Genomic DNA, 18,420 nt, shown 5'->3' with positions numbered 1-18,420 from the left:
TCAAAGAGGACAAAGTCAACCCTCTTAGAATCCAGGGCTGAGACTTTACTTACTGTCCTGCTTATTCTCCTAACAATGCTAAAATCTAACATGTCATGGTCACTACAGCCAAGGCTGTCCCCAGCCTTAGCATCCATGACCAGACCTTCTTTGTTTGTGAACAAATGGTCTATCATTGCAACTCTCCTTTTTGGTTCTTCAGCCACTTATAATTTGTCTTCTAACATAGTGGCTGTTGTGCTATAATATTGGAAAAAATACACTTAAAAGAATTTAAGACATACTTAAAGACAGTACATAAAATATTACCGTTTTTTTTTTTTAAAGGTCTGGTAAATGGGCCCAGAAAAGATTCAGAGGAATTTCTGAAATTCTGAGTTCAATTTGCCTTGATTATGAACTAGTAAGCTCTTACTACTGAGAGCTGAAGTTCTACCTTACACTATAAATCATCTAACACGGCTGCACTTTAAACCACTGTTGGCATTCATTAGGACAACAAAGATTGACAAAATCTGTTCTGGAAGAACATAAAAGTTCTTTAGCCTCTGAAAGAGGCTAAAATTCAACCTCCAACATCCTGCTCAGCTCATTTTTTTTCAACAGCATTATTTATTTTATGTGCCTGTCCATCCTGCCAAATATATTTTGAGACAGCCACACCCTTTCACCTGGTCTTTCCTCCTCTTACAAAGACCAGTATTAAAGCACACTATCACAGAATATAGTTTTCCAATATATATTATCATGGCAACTAATTCACAAGCTGCAAGTTTAAAATAAGGGGATATTCTGAGAACTGCAGAAGTGTTCACTATCACTCAAGTGTCAGTGGAGACAGCAGAGTGCAATCAAAATGCATTCGAAAAATAAAGAAAACTTCAGTGACACCTTAAAGCTCAAAATGTCTCAACTAATTACATACCTGTTGCACCTGTTGTGCTAGGAAGCTAAACATCGTTTCTTCTTATTAAGAAACTCTATTTGTACTAGTCTCAAAAGCATTTTCATATTATCTATCACTAATCATTAATAACATATATTAAAAAGAACTGTGCACTTTAATGATTCCTTATTCATAACTCACAGCAGTAAGTTTCACGTGTGACAGGTTTTATCTACGTTAAGTGGAATTTCATTCTAAGTAGAAAATCTTAGAACTGCATTGGGGCTCAAGTCTTGCTCCTGTTGAAATCATGCTCTTCTACAAAAGTTGGATCACAAGAGTAAACAGCAATTCACTTAAAAAAATAAATAAGGATCAGCTTTGAAAAATGCTATCTACACAAAGATCAAAACTATTCAATGTTGCAGTCCAAAACAGGGACCCAGTTTGATGCAAACAAATGTTCAACTTTATTGAATCAGAAGGCAATATTTATACACTAATCTAAGAGCTAATGCCACGTATACATATTGCTGATTGGTGATTTCTACATCTCGTTACACACGTTTTAACTTGATTGGTTACAAAGCATTTAGCAACAATTAACTAACAAAGCTTGTCTTTCACACATTTGAGCTTCTTTGTAGACATAACAATCGTGCCGAGTCCCTTAATCTAATCGTCTTGCTTACTCCTTAACCTTCGAGTGTTCTAACGTACTGGTCCCTGCGGTTACAAAAGTTGCTTTACGCAGAGCTGTCCTTGCGCTTAGCCCAGGGCCCATGGTCGAACCGTTCCATCAACAATTGCTCGGCACCAACAGTTCGAGATTGTACTGCCTCAATTCAAGAACAAAAACTTGTTTGCTACCTTAAGATCTTCTGATTAAAAGTAAGCTACAAATGTACTTAATTGTTATGTAGGTCATAACCACCAAGGACTGGTCAAATGTAACTAGTATGAAGAACTATGTTTTTTTAATTTACTAAAAATTCTATTTCAACTTCTTACACACTGTGAAACTTGCATTCATTGTTTGGTCAATGCTACACCCTTTTAACATGACATGCCAGATAAAGGCAAACATTTTATTAAGCTACATAAAAAGCTAGGATATTTAAGTAATCCTAGGCTGTCGAATTGCAAGTCATAAAAGCACATGTTTGTAGCAAAGCTGTTGCATTTCCTGTCCCACTCTCAAAAAGCAGCTATTTGATTTCTCAAAGATTATTTTTATGAGAATTTTAGAAATGGCACCAATCAGGAAAATGATGTAGGCATTCTGTAGATTTCAAGACTTAGTAATGCTACATTTCTATCTTGTAAATCCTACTTATAGGTGCTACTGGAAAGCTATAATGGAGAAATGAAGCATTGCTTACAAGAAGCCTGAAGTCTCTGCAAGCCTCAGCTCTGTGAAGAATGACCTGAGCCAGAACATTATAGTACTTGATCATATTTGAACTTTGTCTTGTTCATCTTTTATTTACCAGAAACACTAACAACTAGGATATGGACATCAGGGTCATCATAACAAGTTGTGAAATGATGATTTAAAGAGATGGAGCTGTGTGTGGATTTATATAATGAGTAGTTTGGACTGGCCTTTAGAATACAAGGCCTCTGTTTTCTTAATATGGCAAGAGGTAATGGCACAGTAACAAACAACTCATGACTTCAGGCCATTAATAATTTTAAATTATTCCATCTCTGCCATAGAATTTCAGCCTCAATATGCTTCTGACACCCTGAAACCTCCAATTATCAGAACAGACACTTCGGGTCTCATTGGGATTTTTACACTGGGACAGCAATTCCAGGTCCCCTGGAAACTATAGTTGGTATTTGTGTTGGAATGGGCTAATGTCCTTGGAGATTTTAATCCCACTTAACAACTGCTTCTACATTACTCCCCTGGTATAGTATCTCTTAAGCGTATGCAATAGTAACTGGCCACAAAATTGTCAATTTAAAACTTCAACCTTTAAATGTAATAAAAATGATGGGCATAGAACTCCTTTCTGTCAAGATGGATTTCCTGCCTAGCAGACATTGCATCAGCATCTAAACCAGTACTCTGCAAAGATGTTTTCCAGCACTCCATTCAGGTTCAATCCTGGATGCAATTTAACACACTGTTAGGAAAACTTTTAAAATGTATATAAGTAAAAAATAAAAAAGTTACTTAAGAAACCCTCTCAAAAACTTTATTCTAGCACCAGCACTACTACCTCTACATAGTACTACTATATTCTATTTTTTGAGTGCAGAAGTATTGTCAAGTTAGTTACAAACTTCCTTGCTCTATCTTTGTAAACAATATACAGACAACAGTATTTAGCAATAAGCCCAAGCAAAATTCATTTTGCCTTTTTTCCTCCCAGAATTTGGTGCATTTGCTACACAACAAAACATCACAGTATTAGGATGAACTAACAGTGAAATGCCATCACCATGCCTTGCTGCTTTAAAGAGTATTCTAATCATATTCATCACTGGCTTGCCTTTTCTCTTCCAAACTTCATGGGAGAGGAGATTTTTTCTCCTAGCTATGCTAGATAGATCAAATTTTTTCACCTTTTAGAATGACGTTTTTCTGAAGGTGCCCAGTGGTCAGAAATATCCATGACAAACTTGCCTGTGCAAGCTTCCCATGTAGCTCTTTCTCCAATAAAGTCCTGACACACAGCAGCCTTGTTACCATAATCAAAATATCCTCATTAATTTTATATATCACATTCTGTGGTGATTTTTGCACTCTTCTACACGGAGCCAGACTCTTGTCAGTAGTTCCCAGTGACAGGATGAGGGGCAACAGACACAAGGTGGAACACAGGAAATTCCATTTAAACATAACAACAAACTTCTTTACTATGAGGGTGACAAGGCATTGGAATAAGCTGCCCAGGAGGCTGTGGAGTTCCCTTCACTTGGAGATACTCAAAACCTGCCAGGATGCAGTCCTGTGTAATGTGCTCTAGGTGATCCTAGGTGGGAGAGTTGGACCAGGTGATCTCTAGAGGTTCCTTCCAACTCTGATAATTCTTTGATTCTTTGAATGCTAGAACAAAGAATCACAGAATGTCAGAGGTTGGAAGGGACCTCTGAAGATCATCCGAGTCCAACTCCCCTGACAGAGCAGGACCAAAACCAGGGCAAGTTCACTCAGAAAAAAAAAAGAGAGAAAGCTCACAGAGGTTATATTGTAAATAAGTTGCTTAACTCCTATATTATCCTCCATTAAGAAAAAACTGTAAGAGCTTGAATTCTTACTAGTGAGAACAGAGTCTGGGTTTGTGAGAAGAAAGAACTACAATGCACTTTTAGCACTTTGTGGTACAGGACTATGATCTCAACAACTTTAAATTAAAACAGATATATATATATAAAAAAAAATAATATATATATATAATATATATATAAAAAATCTCATATTGCTCCTCCTTGATAGGCTTAAAACTATTAGGGGGCTGCAGTCCAAGAACCATTACTTAACATATTTTAAATATTCACTTATTTTATCAAGTTCTAGTTTACTAGCAAACTGGTTGATAGTCATCATTCAACAGTTAGTGGTGAAACATTGAAATTATTTTTGCAGAAGAGACTAGCAAGTTTGTATTTCTTAAGAGACTGAAGCTGAAGACAATCACAATCACTTAGTTTTTATTCCCATAGAAAAGCATCCCAGAAATTCAGGATGAAAAAACCACAACTTCCAAAACCATGCTTTATTTTACTTAACGTAACACCGCAGAGGACATTGTGCTACAACTGACTCAGGACCAAGACTACTTTAAAACAAGCTCAGTTCAGTGGCCTTCAGCTCTGTCAAAAAAGGCAATATCCTGGCTCTCAGTGAAAATTTACTATGACTATTTGCTTACACCAATCCCAAGACATGGCAGAAATAAGCATGACAGTTTCAGAGCTAGAAAAAAAGTTACCTAGGTTAACAACAAGATAAAGATTGCATTGCTAAAAATCATGCTGAATAGTGCACAGCCACAATGGAAACATCATTAACACTTCTTTGGACATCTGAAAAACTCATACCTGGGTATACTCTCTGTTAAGCTTCTTTCACTTGATGATGATGATGATGACGACAATGATGATACAGGTCTCTGATCTGTTTTCATTCCAAGAGTCTCTGGTGCATTAGTCTGAGGTTTTTCACCTTCTTCGGCCTTTTTTTTTTCACTATCACTTTCATCACTGCCTTCTCCTAAGATGTCATCCACCTGTCAAGGAGTGGAGAGTGAGTGTATCCTCTAACAGACTATTCTACACCAACCTTTCATAATTATTGGATTGCTCTTGAATAATTGTTAAAAACATGCTTCATCTTTCCATGACCTTCTCCCTGAAAAATCAAATTAAACCCCTAGGTCTTCAGATGCAATTTCTGTCGCAGGTCTAGTAATATTCTATTCAAACTACATATATTTAATTTATAATTAATTTAAGGATATACATATAATCACATACATGATACAGATATGTTTGAAAGTGTTTGGACTTTATTATAACATGAACAGCTATAAACAGCTGAAAACGTGGCATGAAAGAAGTGCTGTCATGAAATTAAAGGGATAGATATACTGTTGTAACATATAACACATACTTTGTACTACACATATTTTTATTCTATTATAGCATATAGAATGAGTTGGGTATATATGGTTATGTATTGGTCCAGGAATACCTGTGAAGAGTAAATAATAGAGCATGAATGGAACAGAATGTACAGAGCCCCATTCTAACCTGATTGTCTCCTTATGCTAATTAATAAAGGAAAATCTATCAAGACATTTACACACTTTATTAAATAACTTTGGCCTTTGCTTCTAGAAGTCAGTATGGGACTCATTACTCCTCCTGCTAATTTGCACTTCACAGGTTGGGAACTGCTGAAACCATCACTAAAGACAAATCATGCTCATGAGCTTCAATAGGTTGTATTTTCTTTGAGTCAATGTTCCACCTTCAGAAAGAGATGAAAACATTTGAAATAATGTCAGCATCTCACAGCCTATTTTTATGAATGGCAGAGGACATGGAAAGAATTCTGCTTGGGTATTTCTCTACTGATATTTAAAATTTTTTCCTAAAAGCAGCTTATCTCAGCTTAAGTTAAAATATGCTTAAGTTAAAATATAAATAGCAGCTTAGTGTATCTAAACACAGATGTAAGGTTCTGGTAGAAACAACAGGAATTTCTGTGTCAACTCAAATTACATTTAGTCCAAAATCGTTTGTCCCACGATCAGAAGCTGTCATATGTGTGGAAAACAAGAATCAGGGAACCCAAGATCACAGAGACCGGTATGATGAGATAAGCCAACAGTGAACCTCCTAAAAGTGCAGGAAGTGCAAACAGTAGGGATTTTTCAATGTGTACAGAATACTCAGAAAGTCTGACGTGCTTAAGTATTATAATTTGAGATGGGATGGCAGGAACACCATGCCTGTATAGCTCAGTTAGGAGATACTGTCAAAAAGATGGCCAGCAATAGACAGCAAAATGGCAGCATACATCTACAGCTCTACCATCTCCTTTCCAGAAAGTCTTACATTTAAAATTACATTCTTCATTCCAAAAGCAATGCATTTCCAGGAAGCCCTATGTTTACAACTACATTCTCACCATAAAATACATATTAAGGTGTCAAAAGGACAAAGTTAGGTTGATAGATGTTCAGGGTTACAGATGTCTCTCACAGATTTAACTTTCCCAGTCTCAAAAATATAGTTTGAATGAAAGTTCTGACAGAACTGCAGTGTAGATATTGCTATGTCTTTTTTTCCCATCCTTCACAAAGATGACATTATTCTTTGGAAACCTAGAATGCCAGTTGATATTACATTTACCACATTAGTTGTATACATATGTGCCCTGTTTCTGTAGAAAGGTATTTTAAACGCACATAAAACCCATAGAAACAGGGGAAGTTTTGTAAATCATTACATATGAAAACAATTACATTTTTGGGATGGCCCTTCCAAACTGATTTAACTAGAAAGATTAAAAAAAAAAAAAAAAAAAAAAAGATTGATGCCTATTTAATAAATAGTAAACTGTGTTGAAAAATACAAACATTACAATCTTGATCTTCCAGAATTCTCAAAAAAATGGGAGCAAAATATTGGTTTCATTGAGGCAGTGAGATTCAAGCTCTTAATACATAAAAATAGCAGATTAAGAAGCAACTATCAATCTGGAGACATCATTTGTCTCCAACTTGAAATAAATAAAAAAGCTTAAAGAACAGAGGAAAATTTCCATCTAGTTCAGACCAACCACATAGTGATGTACCAACTACAAATTCTGCTTATAACATTAGATTTTCTATGATTAATGAATGAAATGAAACAGATAACACTTCAAAAGAAACTGACAGCTAATATCAAATTGTGCTGATAAAGACAGCGAGGGGATGGTTACTGCTGAAACACTGCCATACCAGCTATCTTTAAAATACTTACAGACAGACGTTTCTAACACAGCAAGAATGATTAACGTTGAAAAAGAGAAATTATTCATCCCTTGAAGCAGCAAAGGGGTTTATCCAGCAAGAGAATAAAATTCTGACAACTTTTAAACACCATAAAAGCCACAAAATGTCTTTAGCTGACAAAATTATTTTTGTTCTCATAACAGATGAACTTAGTGTGTAGACTAAGTTCAGAGACCAGAGCAGGAGTATTTCTGTCTCATATTCTCTGCTTATGAGCTGTAAAGTACCTAAAGTTTTGTTAAAATGAAAGCTAAAACCTTCTGTAGTGTTAGCAAACCAGGTCAGCAGGAAAATGTTCTTACTCCAGAAGCTGAGTTTACACATTAAAAATTAATCATCACTCTGATAAAACACCAAGAAACTGTCACAAGCAACCTCCATTTTTTTTAAAGATAAATTTATAGGCAATGTTTTGGGACAGCAATATGAATGTGACAGAGACCTACCATGGTGCTTTACATTTTTTCGAAGAAGCAATTATACATGCAGTAGTGCAAGCTTCATATTTTAACAAAGGAGCTGTGAATAAACTTTAATTCTTGTTTTTAAACTACCAGCTATTTTAAAATTCAGATTTTAACAGAAATAAGAAACTGCCTTAGACAGAAATAGGACAACATGTGTAAATACCTAGAAATCTCTTCTAAAAGCAGCAGAATTCTCTGAATCAATTCTTCACTAGAATTACAGAAAATTCAACAAAAAAATAGCATGAGCAGCTGTTCATTTTGTCCTCCAGTTTTGCATGTGATACACACATTTTTTGTGCCCTCAGTCTGTCCCAAAGGACCATTTATATTTTGATCCAACTGATTGCATAAGTGAAAAACAAGAGGAAAAAAATTATTTATGAAGAGTTCTTAAGGTGGGTTTCCACTGCCACAAAAATGACTGTTCATTGTCAGCAATGGGTAGAATTGAACTGGTATTGACAGTAAGTATAGATAAAAAACAATTACATTTCAGCATAAAATCTGTGTCTCCTAAACACATATTTAAGATTTTGTTGAACCAACTCACTGCTTGATAAGCAACATTTTAGTAATAGCTTAATTACATCTGACTACCTTTTAAAGCTGATTTATTGCTTAGCTACATCAGTTCTCTGTTCTCCTTCATTTTATGTCTGCAAAACCACCCATGATGTAGCAAGTACATGACAGGAGGATCAAACCACTGGAACAGATTTGAAATATAAAATGCGTAGCCACAACCTGAATAGTAGAAATCTGGAACAGGAAGCAGACTGATGATTTGGAGAAGTTATGCTAAAAGTATTGTTATATGCCAATATAGATTTTCATAAACTGATGAACCAAACCATTCACTACTGTTGTGGTTTACTGCAGATTCTCTTATGGAAAGTAAAACTTTGTATTCTGGGCAATTTTTAAAGTTCTTCCATACTAGCAAATCTTAAAACCAAACAAACGTGGAAAGGAACAGAAACCCAAGCTGAATGCTCCAATTATACAGATACACTTTACTAAGTATCCTGATTTCACCACCTTCTTAGAGGAATGAGCTAGTGAGTGACTCCACAAATAACATTCTGTTGTACTCACATCCCATTGCACTCTTTTTACAGACATAAGCATTAACTGGATATATAGAGCCTGGAGAACCTAGGGAGTCTGGTCATGCTGTACAAATAGAATCATAATGGACCTAAACTCATAAGACAAAAGGAGCAAGCAAAAATTCTTACACAAAGAGACCTACAATGGTCTTTAATAAATAGAAAGTAACCCTTACGTATGCCAAATGAACAAAGACTAACATCAATGTCAACTTTTTCTAGCCAACAACAAGATCTGGTAAAGACTAGAATTATCCATGCCTGTTAAACAAAACCAAAGTAACAGGTGGACATTTTGGAGTTTTCAGACTGCTGCAAACATATAGCAATATAGCTCCCACCTTTTTACCATATTGCTACAAAGGTTTACATGTTATTTATGTATTACTGGTCACCTTTTTTTATAATAGTACAGTGTCATTATACTTCTTAAAGCTATCCTTTCTACTTCAAAGGAAGTATATTTTGCTGATATGCAGCAAAAGTGGTTAACGGTTGAAGTGTATGAAATTAGAGGTCTTTTCCAACCAGAATGATGCTGTCATGAATCAGCTTTGGTTTACAATTTCGGAAGTCTCTCCTAACAACTGTCAGGCTCTCTATTACATGAAGCAGTTTTGCCAGAAGGAATCATAATTTTCTTCTTATTCCTAGATATGTAGCAAAAGACATGCACAGTCAAATGAGTAAGATATTATTTTAGTGACATAAATTAATCTAATTTGCTAATGAAAGAATGCTTGCAAAAGATTTTTAAACACTATCACAAAATCCCTCTGACACATTAAGTATGGCATCTTAACATACTATCAGAGATGACATATGGCAATTTGAGAGGGTACAGTGCCTAGGTTCTGAGTGATTTTTTCAGACACATTACACTGCCAAAGGGAGGAATCTACAGCAAGATACTAATGAAGTGCTAATGGCAGCACAGCATAATCACATCAGTATCAAGGGACTGTACAATTTCTGAGCTTCTTATCTGTTTTTTTGTTTGTTTTGTTACTTACAAAAAAGATCAGAAATTTGGGTACAAGTCAACTAGGATAAAAATATTTAATCTAATTGCTTTATTTCCAATGATTCCCTCAGAGCAAACTTTCTTTAGACACAAGCTTTATTTTACAACAATTTTTTAAATAATCAAAACACATTCAAAGTGCCCTCTTGACAGCATCTGATCCTGCGAAGTTCCACTTAAGAACAGAAAAAAAAAAAAAAGATGAAAAAAGTCCACAGACACTGAACACACCTATTAGTGTTTACCTTCACAAGCATTTTGTAGAGGACAACATATCCACTCCCCAAAGTAAGAAGCAATGGGATTCTAGACAACAAAGACCAGGAATAAGTGTAATCTACAGGTAAAATTCACTCCCGTGCTGGCCCAGTCAGTGTCATGTTCCATGACATCCAGAGGCAGCTATGAACATGTGTGGGTGAGACTTCATCAATCCAGCTTCTTGACTGCCCAACTGTTTTTTTTTATTAAAAGAACAGTTTTCTCTATATACTCACTATTTTGTCTGGCAAAATCTGCTGAAATGGAAGATTTTTAAAATTTTTAATATGAAAAGTGATACAGGATTTTGCAGCTTGTACTTCTGAACAGAAAATCTCAGCTGTTCTGAAAAAAAGTACCAGGACACTCATCTACATAGAATATTTCAAGTCATTCCCAAAGGATGAGTTAATGCTATAGTGATACTGCAAGTACACTTAGCACATTATCCTTGAAAATGTCTGAAACCATTTAGGGCTTAACCCATTTGGTTATTCCACTAAAACAGGAAATCTCTTAAAAGAGTGGGATTTGAGCTGATTTCCAACAATTTCAAACTGGATTACAGATTATATGGATTACATTTAGGGCTTTAATGTGCTTCAACTGAGAGACAAGCACTAAACTTCTGAAATGGTGCCACCAAAAATACAGTCTGTTGTTGAATGGCATCATAACCAGAAAATATTGTCTTTGTAGAATAACATTACAACTATGGATGTTACTCCAATAGATAAAAGAACCCAAATCGTCCTCACCCTGAAAAGAAGATCTATATAAGCACAGACAAGGAGTTTCATGTATACAAAATACACAGGCAAAAACTTTTTTTTTTTTTTTGGCATCTCGACTGTTTCAAAACTTTGCGCAATGAGTCCTTATTTCCAGACTAGCACAGCATTACATATTTCAGAGGGGGGGAAAAAAAAAAGTGTTTTTCCACTTCAAAGGTCAAATTTATGAACTTCTTGTTCAGCATCATATAAAGCTGTTTAGAAGTCATGGACTCCTAAGTGAAATTGAAAAGACAGGCAAAAATCTGCTTCCATTTATTTTCAAGTGCCAGTTTTTGACAGGTATCACAGCCACTAAGGGACTTAAACAGCAGCTGTGTAGAGCAGCTGGAATACAGCGGGTCTTACTAGCTCAAAAACATTGCAGTATAAATACAGATATGCTGTGGTCATTATAGAATTATTCACACATAATATGAACAACTTAGTAAGCCTAGCCTGATCCAAGCTAGCTACCAGCAGAGCCAGCTTGGATCTGTCAATACTGAGTAGTTTTAACCTAAGTTTAGCATTAGCACTGCCAGACATTTACCTGGCTTCATGAAGCATTGCATGGCTGTCAATGAACTTCCCTCTTCAGTAAGCCCAATTAGCTTGGTCACGTTATCACAAAAGCCAGGAGATCAAACTAACAAAGGTAACTGAAATAACAAGCACTGGGGAGAACAATTTCTGAATTGGCTTTACTAGAAACTTAGAGATGACACTGAAGACAGATCAGCTTCTGCTGAACTCAATGGGACTGCAAAAAGACTGCACTCAAACATAAGCACTGTGTATGTGCAAGTGTGCTGCATGGCCAGAGCACTCAATAGCCAGCATTAGGCACAGAGTAAGTTAAGGGTAAATAAAAAGACAAAAACCAATCCCAAACACTGAAAGGTATGCCCAGCATCTGAACAGCAGTCAGTTTGTACAAGCAGCTCAATATTAAGGTGATGAATACTATGCAGGTTCTGATATGATCTCTGTGTCATGGCATGCCAGCTGTATCAAGTCCTCAATACCTCTGTGATGAAGCAAGTTTGATGCTGAAGCCCTAAAATATCTGAGATAGGCAGCTGTTTGTGTTCATCTTGGGAAAAGAGCTATCATCATATTTGCTATGAGGAATGACAGAGTACTGTCTACAGCTGATTGTGACCTCTGGCAAAGAGAAAGTGCAAGCTCGTATACAAAACTGATAAAATAGAGGACCAATGACATTCTTTCAAAATTTAAAATTAACACCACAACTGTGGACATGAAAAAGTTAGATCAGCATGGCCACACAGGTAATTATTCATTTTGTGACTACACTGCAGTAGGGAATTTTTTTACATCAGTAGAGGGCTCTACTTCTGCAGCTGTTCAGAATCTAAAAAGTGGTACACAGAATGGAAATACTAGTGACACTGACAGAGGTGCTAAAACCACTCACAGCTGCAGGACTGTCACACAGAGACAGAGCTTAGTGGCTATATTCAGTGCTCTCAGAAGCTCATGCCTGAAAAGACTAAGAGTACCAAAGCAAAGATACTTTATCTTGGAGATGTCTTAGAAGTGGGCAATTCCAATGATGTCTAAGTTCAATTAAAAAATGTGTCGCCTTATGATAAATGATTAATAACAGCTGATTAAAGGGCAATGGCACAAATAACCTGGCCCTTATGTCACCAAAATGGACTTGCATTTTTAATACTCCAGCATTCCAAACACAAATCTGTAAATAATTATAGCAGACTAGTGCTATTCAAGTGTTAGTAGAAATTCTCAATAATATGTAACTTATGTGATGCAATAATGCATACCCATACTTGTTCTTATGTTGAAATTTTAAGTATTGGAGCATCTTCATAATACAAAAAAAATATGTTTTGAAGAAACAGTTCAGACTTGTACCAGGACTTGAGCAGAATTCCAGGTACCACTCACAGAGAATAACAGCTTGAAATTAAATGAGAAAACACACTAGATTTGTAATGAGGCTTAATCAGGCCATATATGCAGCTGCTAAGAGTCACGATAGGGATCAGCTTGCAAATTGTTTAACATGGCACAGACAATTAATTCTTAACTGTAGCCAATTAGTGTTGACAGCCTAGCTACATTTAATTTAGAATATGGAGGTATACACTTATTTTCAAATGAGGTTATTAACTCTAAAAAAACATTTGCTCCACTTTCAGTGAGGAAGCAAAGAGCTCACACCTTCTCCTTCCTACAGCCAAGCAGAGAGGCTGCAGATTCATAAGGTACGACTGGTGGTGGTACAAAACCCAACAATGTATGGAAAAGCCTTTTTCCTTATGGAATAACAAATCTTCACTGTAATACCTTGTACATACATTCTAGATGTATAAGCTTTATAGACCTACTCCCCATTTTACATGGAGTAACTTAGAATAATGCATTTGCCATATAACCAGAAACACTTTAAAAGCTAAAGTTGTTTGTATCTGCAAAAACAAACACGGATCTCGGATTTGATCTTATCTGCATAATAATTTTTACTTTCTGTTTAGCAGAATTATAGCAATGTGTAAAAAGATACCGCTTTTCTTAAAAACTTATGAGAAAATCCTCTAAAAACCCAAGATTACTTATAGTGGAACTATTCTGAGAATAGCTTTGAAAGAATAGCAAAGAATCTGAATCAACTTTCTTGCATCAGAAAAGTATGAAGAATGAGAGATTCACAAAAGCATCTTCATTGATAAGTAAATCAAAGCAATCTTTGACTGACTGTCAATAGAATTAGCAGGAAAATTGAGGCAAAACTCAAGCAGTCAATCTTATCACCATAAATATTTTCCTCAAAAAGATGTCAATGCCTCAGTAAGCATGACTCCTGTTTTAGTTGATATCCATTTGGTCCAGCCCTTTAATAATACCTATTGAAGCAAAATTCTTTGTAGTTTTCTCATGATTAAAGAACTTGTCAAAATATCTGGGCATAATAAAAGTAGGTCTACATCACACATTTTCTTCTCTTTTCTCTTAACAGTATCCTGACCAGCCAATAATTTGACATATCATGTTCATTTTGCACAAGATTCTATATAGTAATATTAGCTTTTAAACAACTTATCATGAGTGTCATCAAACGAATCCTTACATATACAGGTATTTTCCAATGTTTTCCATATTCTCCCATGGTATATAAATTGATAAAAATAACCTTAAATGAAAATAAGATGCCCAAGTACACCAGAAATTATGTTTTAATAATGTTTCCTAAGCAACCTCTGATGAAAAAAGAAGCCACCCAAACCTCAGGTAATATCAAATTAGATAAACATCTTTTTGTTACTTCGGTAATCAGTTGTCTCTCTGTAAAATGTAGCATTACGCTGAAAAAACCCTCTTTACAAACACTTAACAAATATGCTAGGGTAGGGCTAGACCATGATGCCCTCTTAAAAAAATGACAAATATGTAAGCAGCTCTAAGCAACTAATGCATAAACTGTGCATTATAAATATCAGACAGAAAAAAAGGAAAGAATGTTTCATATGTTGATAATTAATTCCAATTTCACAAGCCTTTCTTTATACTGCATTTAGTTGTTAATGTTCTTTTAGTTAGATGAGCAACAGTCAGTGTCAATGTTTCTGGTCACAATGATTTACCTGTAACAAACATGACTAATTCATATTTATTTTTATTGTGTTGATATCTTCTGTACTTAAAAATAAATAGAAATGCAATGCTACTTTTTACAAGTGTTTCAATTTGCAGTAGAATATGAATTCTTCACAACAAATCAAAGAAAGGCAGAACAAATTAGAATCAGGTTGGAAGGGACCTCAAGGATCATCTGGTACAGCCCTTATAATACTACAGTTTATATGATCTGTTTCAGCATCCTGTTGAGCTGAGACTTAAAACTTTCCTAAGTGGGAGAATACACCACTTTCTCCAGGAGACCACTGAAATGTCTGATTGTGCTCACAGTGAAAAATTTCCCTCTTGTGTTCAATCAGAATCTTGCCAGGAGCAACTTGTGCCCACTGCCCCTTGTCTTGTCCATGTGACTCCTTAATGATTTCTAACTTACTTTAAATGCCTGTCTGTCTTCTCTCCATCCCACTGTACTGATTTCTTCTTTCTACACTGCTGAGTCTCACTGCCAAAGTACTAAAAATAGTACTGGACAACTTTCCTCAGTTTTCTCTACTGAGAAATCACATGAGATATGGGTGAAATAATTGCTTTAACATTATAATATTTTAATGTTCAAGTACTTCTATGTTCCTTAGCCATATTATAGACGGGTGAATGTCGAAACCTGAAAGGTGCAAAAGCAGTAAAAATACTTCCCTTGTTCTACAATAGCTTTAGGCTATGTTCATTGCAAAACAAAAATTCCCTGGTGTCAACCACAGCACATACTCCATTAAGATAAACCAGCACCTTCATTTTTAGGACCACAGCCTCACTTTCTAGCTCAAAACCTAATCTCAGTGTGAAAGAAAGCAGGCAACACATTTAGTAATACTGGGTTAAGTCATTTGGTAATAAGCACTCCATACTGAAAAAAAAAAATCTGATGGGGCCAGAGTTTCACCAGCTTCTGTGCTACCTGCTTTTGTGTATGGAAGAAGGCAGATAGAGCACAGGGGGCACTGGGATGGGTGCAGGAGCTGCCATGTGAAGGAAGGTGACAGGAGGGCCCCAGATGAAGAAACAGTACCAGAAGTCACCAAAGCTCAGAGCAGAGCTAGGCCCTCCCGTGTGAATGCTGTCAGGTCTGCTTATGCCACAAGGTATTTTGCAAAATACTTTTCCTACAGGTTCTTACTGTCATGTAAATTTTTTGATGAAAAGTAGTGCATTTACTTTTGCTTTTTCTCCATGTGTATACTTTCACCAATAGTTAACCCCCCAAAAATGTTTTTTTAAAAAGTTCAATTTGAATGGAAGTGGTCTAATTACTGTAAAGCAAGACCTCTTAACTTCTGAGGTGCCTGTATGACAAGAACTGGCAACAGAAAGGGTAAAACTTCAAAAAAGGTTACAATTTATAAGAAGAAACTGTTTACCAAATTTACCATCTGTACAAATTATGGCCTTAACTACATGTTAAGGTGCCACACAAGAAATTTTGTGTGAGAAATGTAGCTGTGGAAATTTGAAGAACTGTTGATAAGCAATGCAGGGAACCTCAGGCAGTTATTATTTTGCACTGAAGACCATATCCTCTGCATTAAATTAGTATTTTAAAACTAAGACACTGACTACTTACTGAGATAATAGCTGCTGCTAAACTGAAGGATAAAAATATTGCCTCTTAATTCACTGCATGGTATAGCTACTAATTCAAAAAGAAAACAGAAATTAAGGGATAAATCTGCTTAGTTAGATGAGAGTGAAATACAGTGACAAAACAGCTTTATGGAAGAGCAGAATGTGGTAATTTCAGCCTTTATATATGGCATATAAATTCCAACTTGTTGAAAAAGAAAAGCATGTGCAGAACATGCACCAAATCAGTGGAATAACTTTGGTGCAAAAGTAGTTCACTAAGCAATTCGCACACAAGAAAAGTCTGTATGCTTAAATGCACTGATGTACAGAACATACCTTTGCAATGTAGTCACTTTGCAGCTGCTAAGAACATATTCAGCCAGATGGTAGGAATCTTAGCAACTCCACTAACTGAAGTGAGAGATGGGAAAGCTGGAGGTCTGACTGGTATCAGATTCACTCTCTTGCTTCCTCTCTCCCAAGTCCAGCACTGAGAGGAATTTGAACCAGCAAAATATTTTACCTAAGATGGCAGAAATTGTGACACTTGACAAGATACAGATGCTGCTCTCAAACACCCTGACAAAAACGTAATAATAAATATAAAAGTATATGGATCAAACTAGCAGGCTATGTGTGTGCAGCTGCCTCAGGACATCAGTAATCCCAGACGTTCCTGGATGATAAGATGGGGCAAAACATACCTAAAAAAATCTTTCTGCTCTACTGAACTTAAATCTTATTGAAGTTTTACTGCCTTATGGAAGTTCCTTTTTGAACTTCCCATTTGTGAGGTGCATAGTGGGTATTTGCCTAAGGCTAGTACTGCAAGTGTTGATGGTGACAAATATAAGTACCTATGTACGTCTGTCTTCTACTGTTACTTCCACCCTACCATGAATACAGCAGCAGCCCACGTGTGAGCAAGAAAGAACAGGATCATGAGTTCTGCACAGGCTCATAACACACAGAGGAAAAAAAAAAAGGTCTTGGGTAATTTCTTTTTCTTTTGCCTCTGGCATATTATAAGGCTGCATCTTTGAATCTTTCTATGCGTTTTCATGGATAGGGGATTAGAAAGAATCTCAAAAATAAAATAAAGGAACTTTACAGACAGGAACAGCTCTTAAAGGAACAGACAATAGAATAATTTACAGAAAAAGGTAGATAGGAATGAAAAGCCTTGACCTTGCTTACTTAACTCAGGAACAAATGATTTATTATGCACAAGAATGTCAACCTAATTACTAAAAGGACATGTGATACAAAAGGGAAAACCAAGATTATATAAAACTGACTGTTAAATATTTTGAGAAAAAGAAAAAGCTAAAAATCACCTTTTGGAGCTGCAACAAATAAACACAAAGAATAAATCTTACACAAAAGTCAAGGCCCACTAGGAAGCAATCAGTATGTAAAAACAAAGCTTATTTATGGCACATAGGGCACAACAGTGTTAAGATTAGATCAACTTGACTAGGTAAGTGTACAAGATACTAGCCCAGTTGTATAAGGTTCTCTCCATATACAATTTAGGAATACAAATTCAGAAGAGGAATTAAGAAGAGCTTAAGTGAAAAAAATCCACAATTTCTAAATTGGCAAGACAAAATTTATCAAGTATTGGTTATATGTCATTTTTGCTGGCCTTCTTTAAATGTGTAAGTAATTGTTCAAGTGCAGAAAGGAGTCAATACCCTAGAGGTTCACAGCAATGTTTCTCAATGCATTCTGAAGAAATACGCTCACAAGATGATCCATGAGCAAGCTATGGGAAGGAGAACTGCACTTCACCCTATACTGAAATAATCAGTTATAAAAGGAAAGATACATGTATGTCCTGACATGACTTGTAGGCCTTCCTTTATGCAACTTGCTTTAGCTAATAAATCCTTCTTTTTTTTGGGGGAAAAAAAAAAAAAAAAAAAGTAATTTCAAGCCTGGATTCCACTTTCTGGCTTCTGTCAGTAAACTACAGTAGATTTGCACAACTTTATAGTATCTGGTAGGTCAGCAACTTGTCTGTCAGAGGGAAAGAACGATGACACGCAACCACACCAGAAGCACACAAAGAATGGTCCTGTACCTCTATGATAAGCAGGTGGGTAAATGGACTCCAGCTCCAA

The 18,420-nt window shown here is 35.9% G+C and overlaps 1 protein-coding gene across 2 annotated transcripts in view; it reads right to left on the bottom strand.

Moving 5' to 3' along the window:
• CTDP1 (CTD phosphatase subunit 1) overlaps positions 1-18,420 on the bottom strand; it is an 87,919-nt gene that overhangs the window by 16,071 nt on the left and 53,428 nt on the right. Inside the window, exon 12 of one of the 2 annotated variants that reach the window (XM_030446042.1) lies at positions 4,943-5,130. The exons of the other annotated variant lie outside the window; for it this stretch is intronic. Within the exon in view, the coding sequence (XP_030301902.1) occupies positions 4,943-5,130 (188 nt within the window). The remainder of the gene's footprint in view (positions 1-4,942; positions 5,131-18,420) is intronic. 2 annotated transcript variants of the gene reach the window in all.

This window comes from Calypte anna, chromosome 2 (genome assembly GCF_003957555.1).
Source record: "Calypte anna isolate BGI_N300 chromosome 2, bCalAnn1_v1.p, whole genome shotgun sequence".
Taxonomy (NCBI): domain Eukaryota; kingdom Metazoa; phylum Chordata; class Aves; order Apodiformes; family Trochilidae; genus Calypte; species Calypte anna.
Note: the sequence above shows the minus strand (reverse complement) of the source record. Positions and strands in the feature narration are given on the sequence as shown.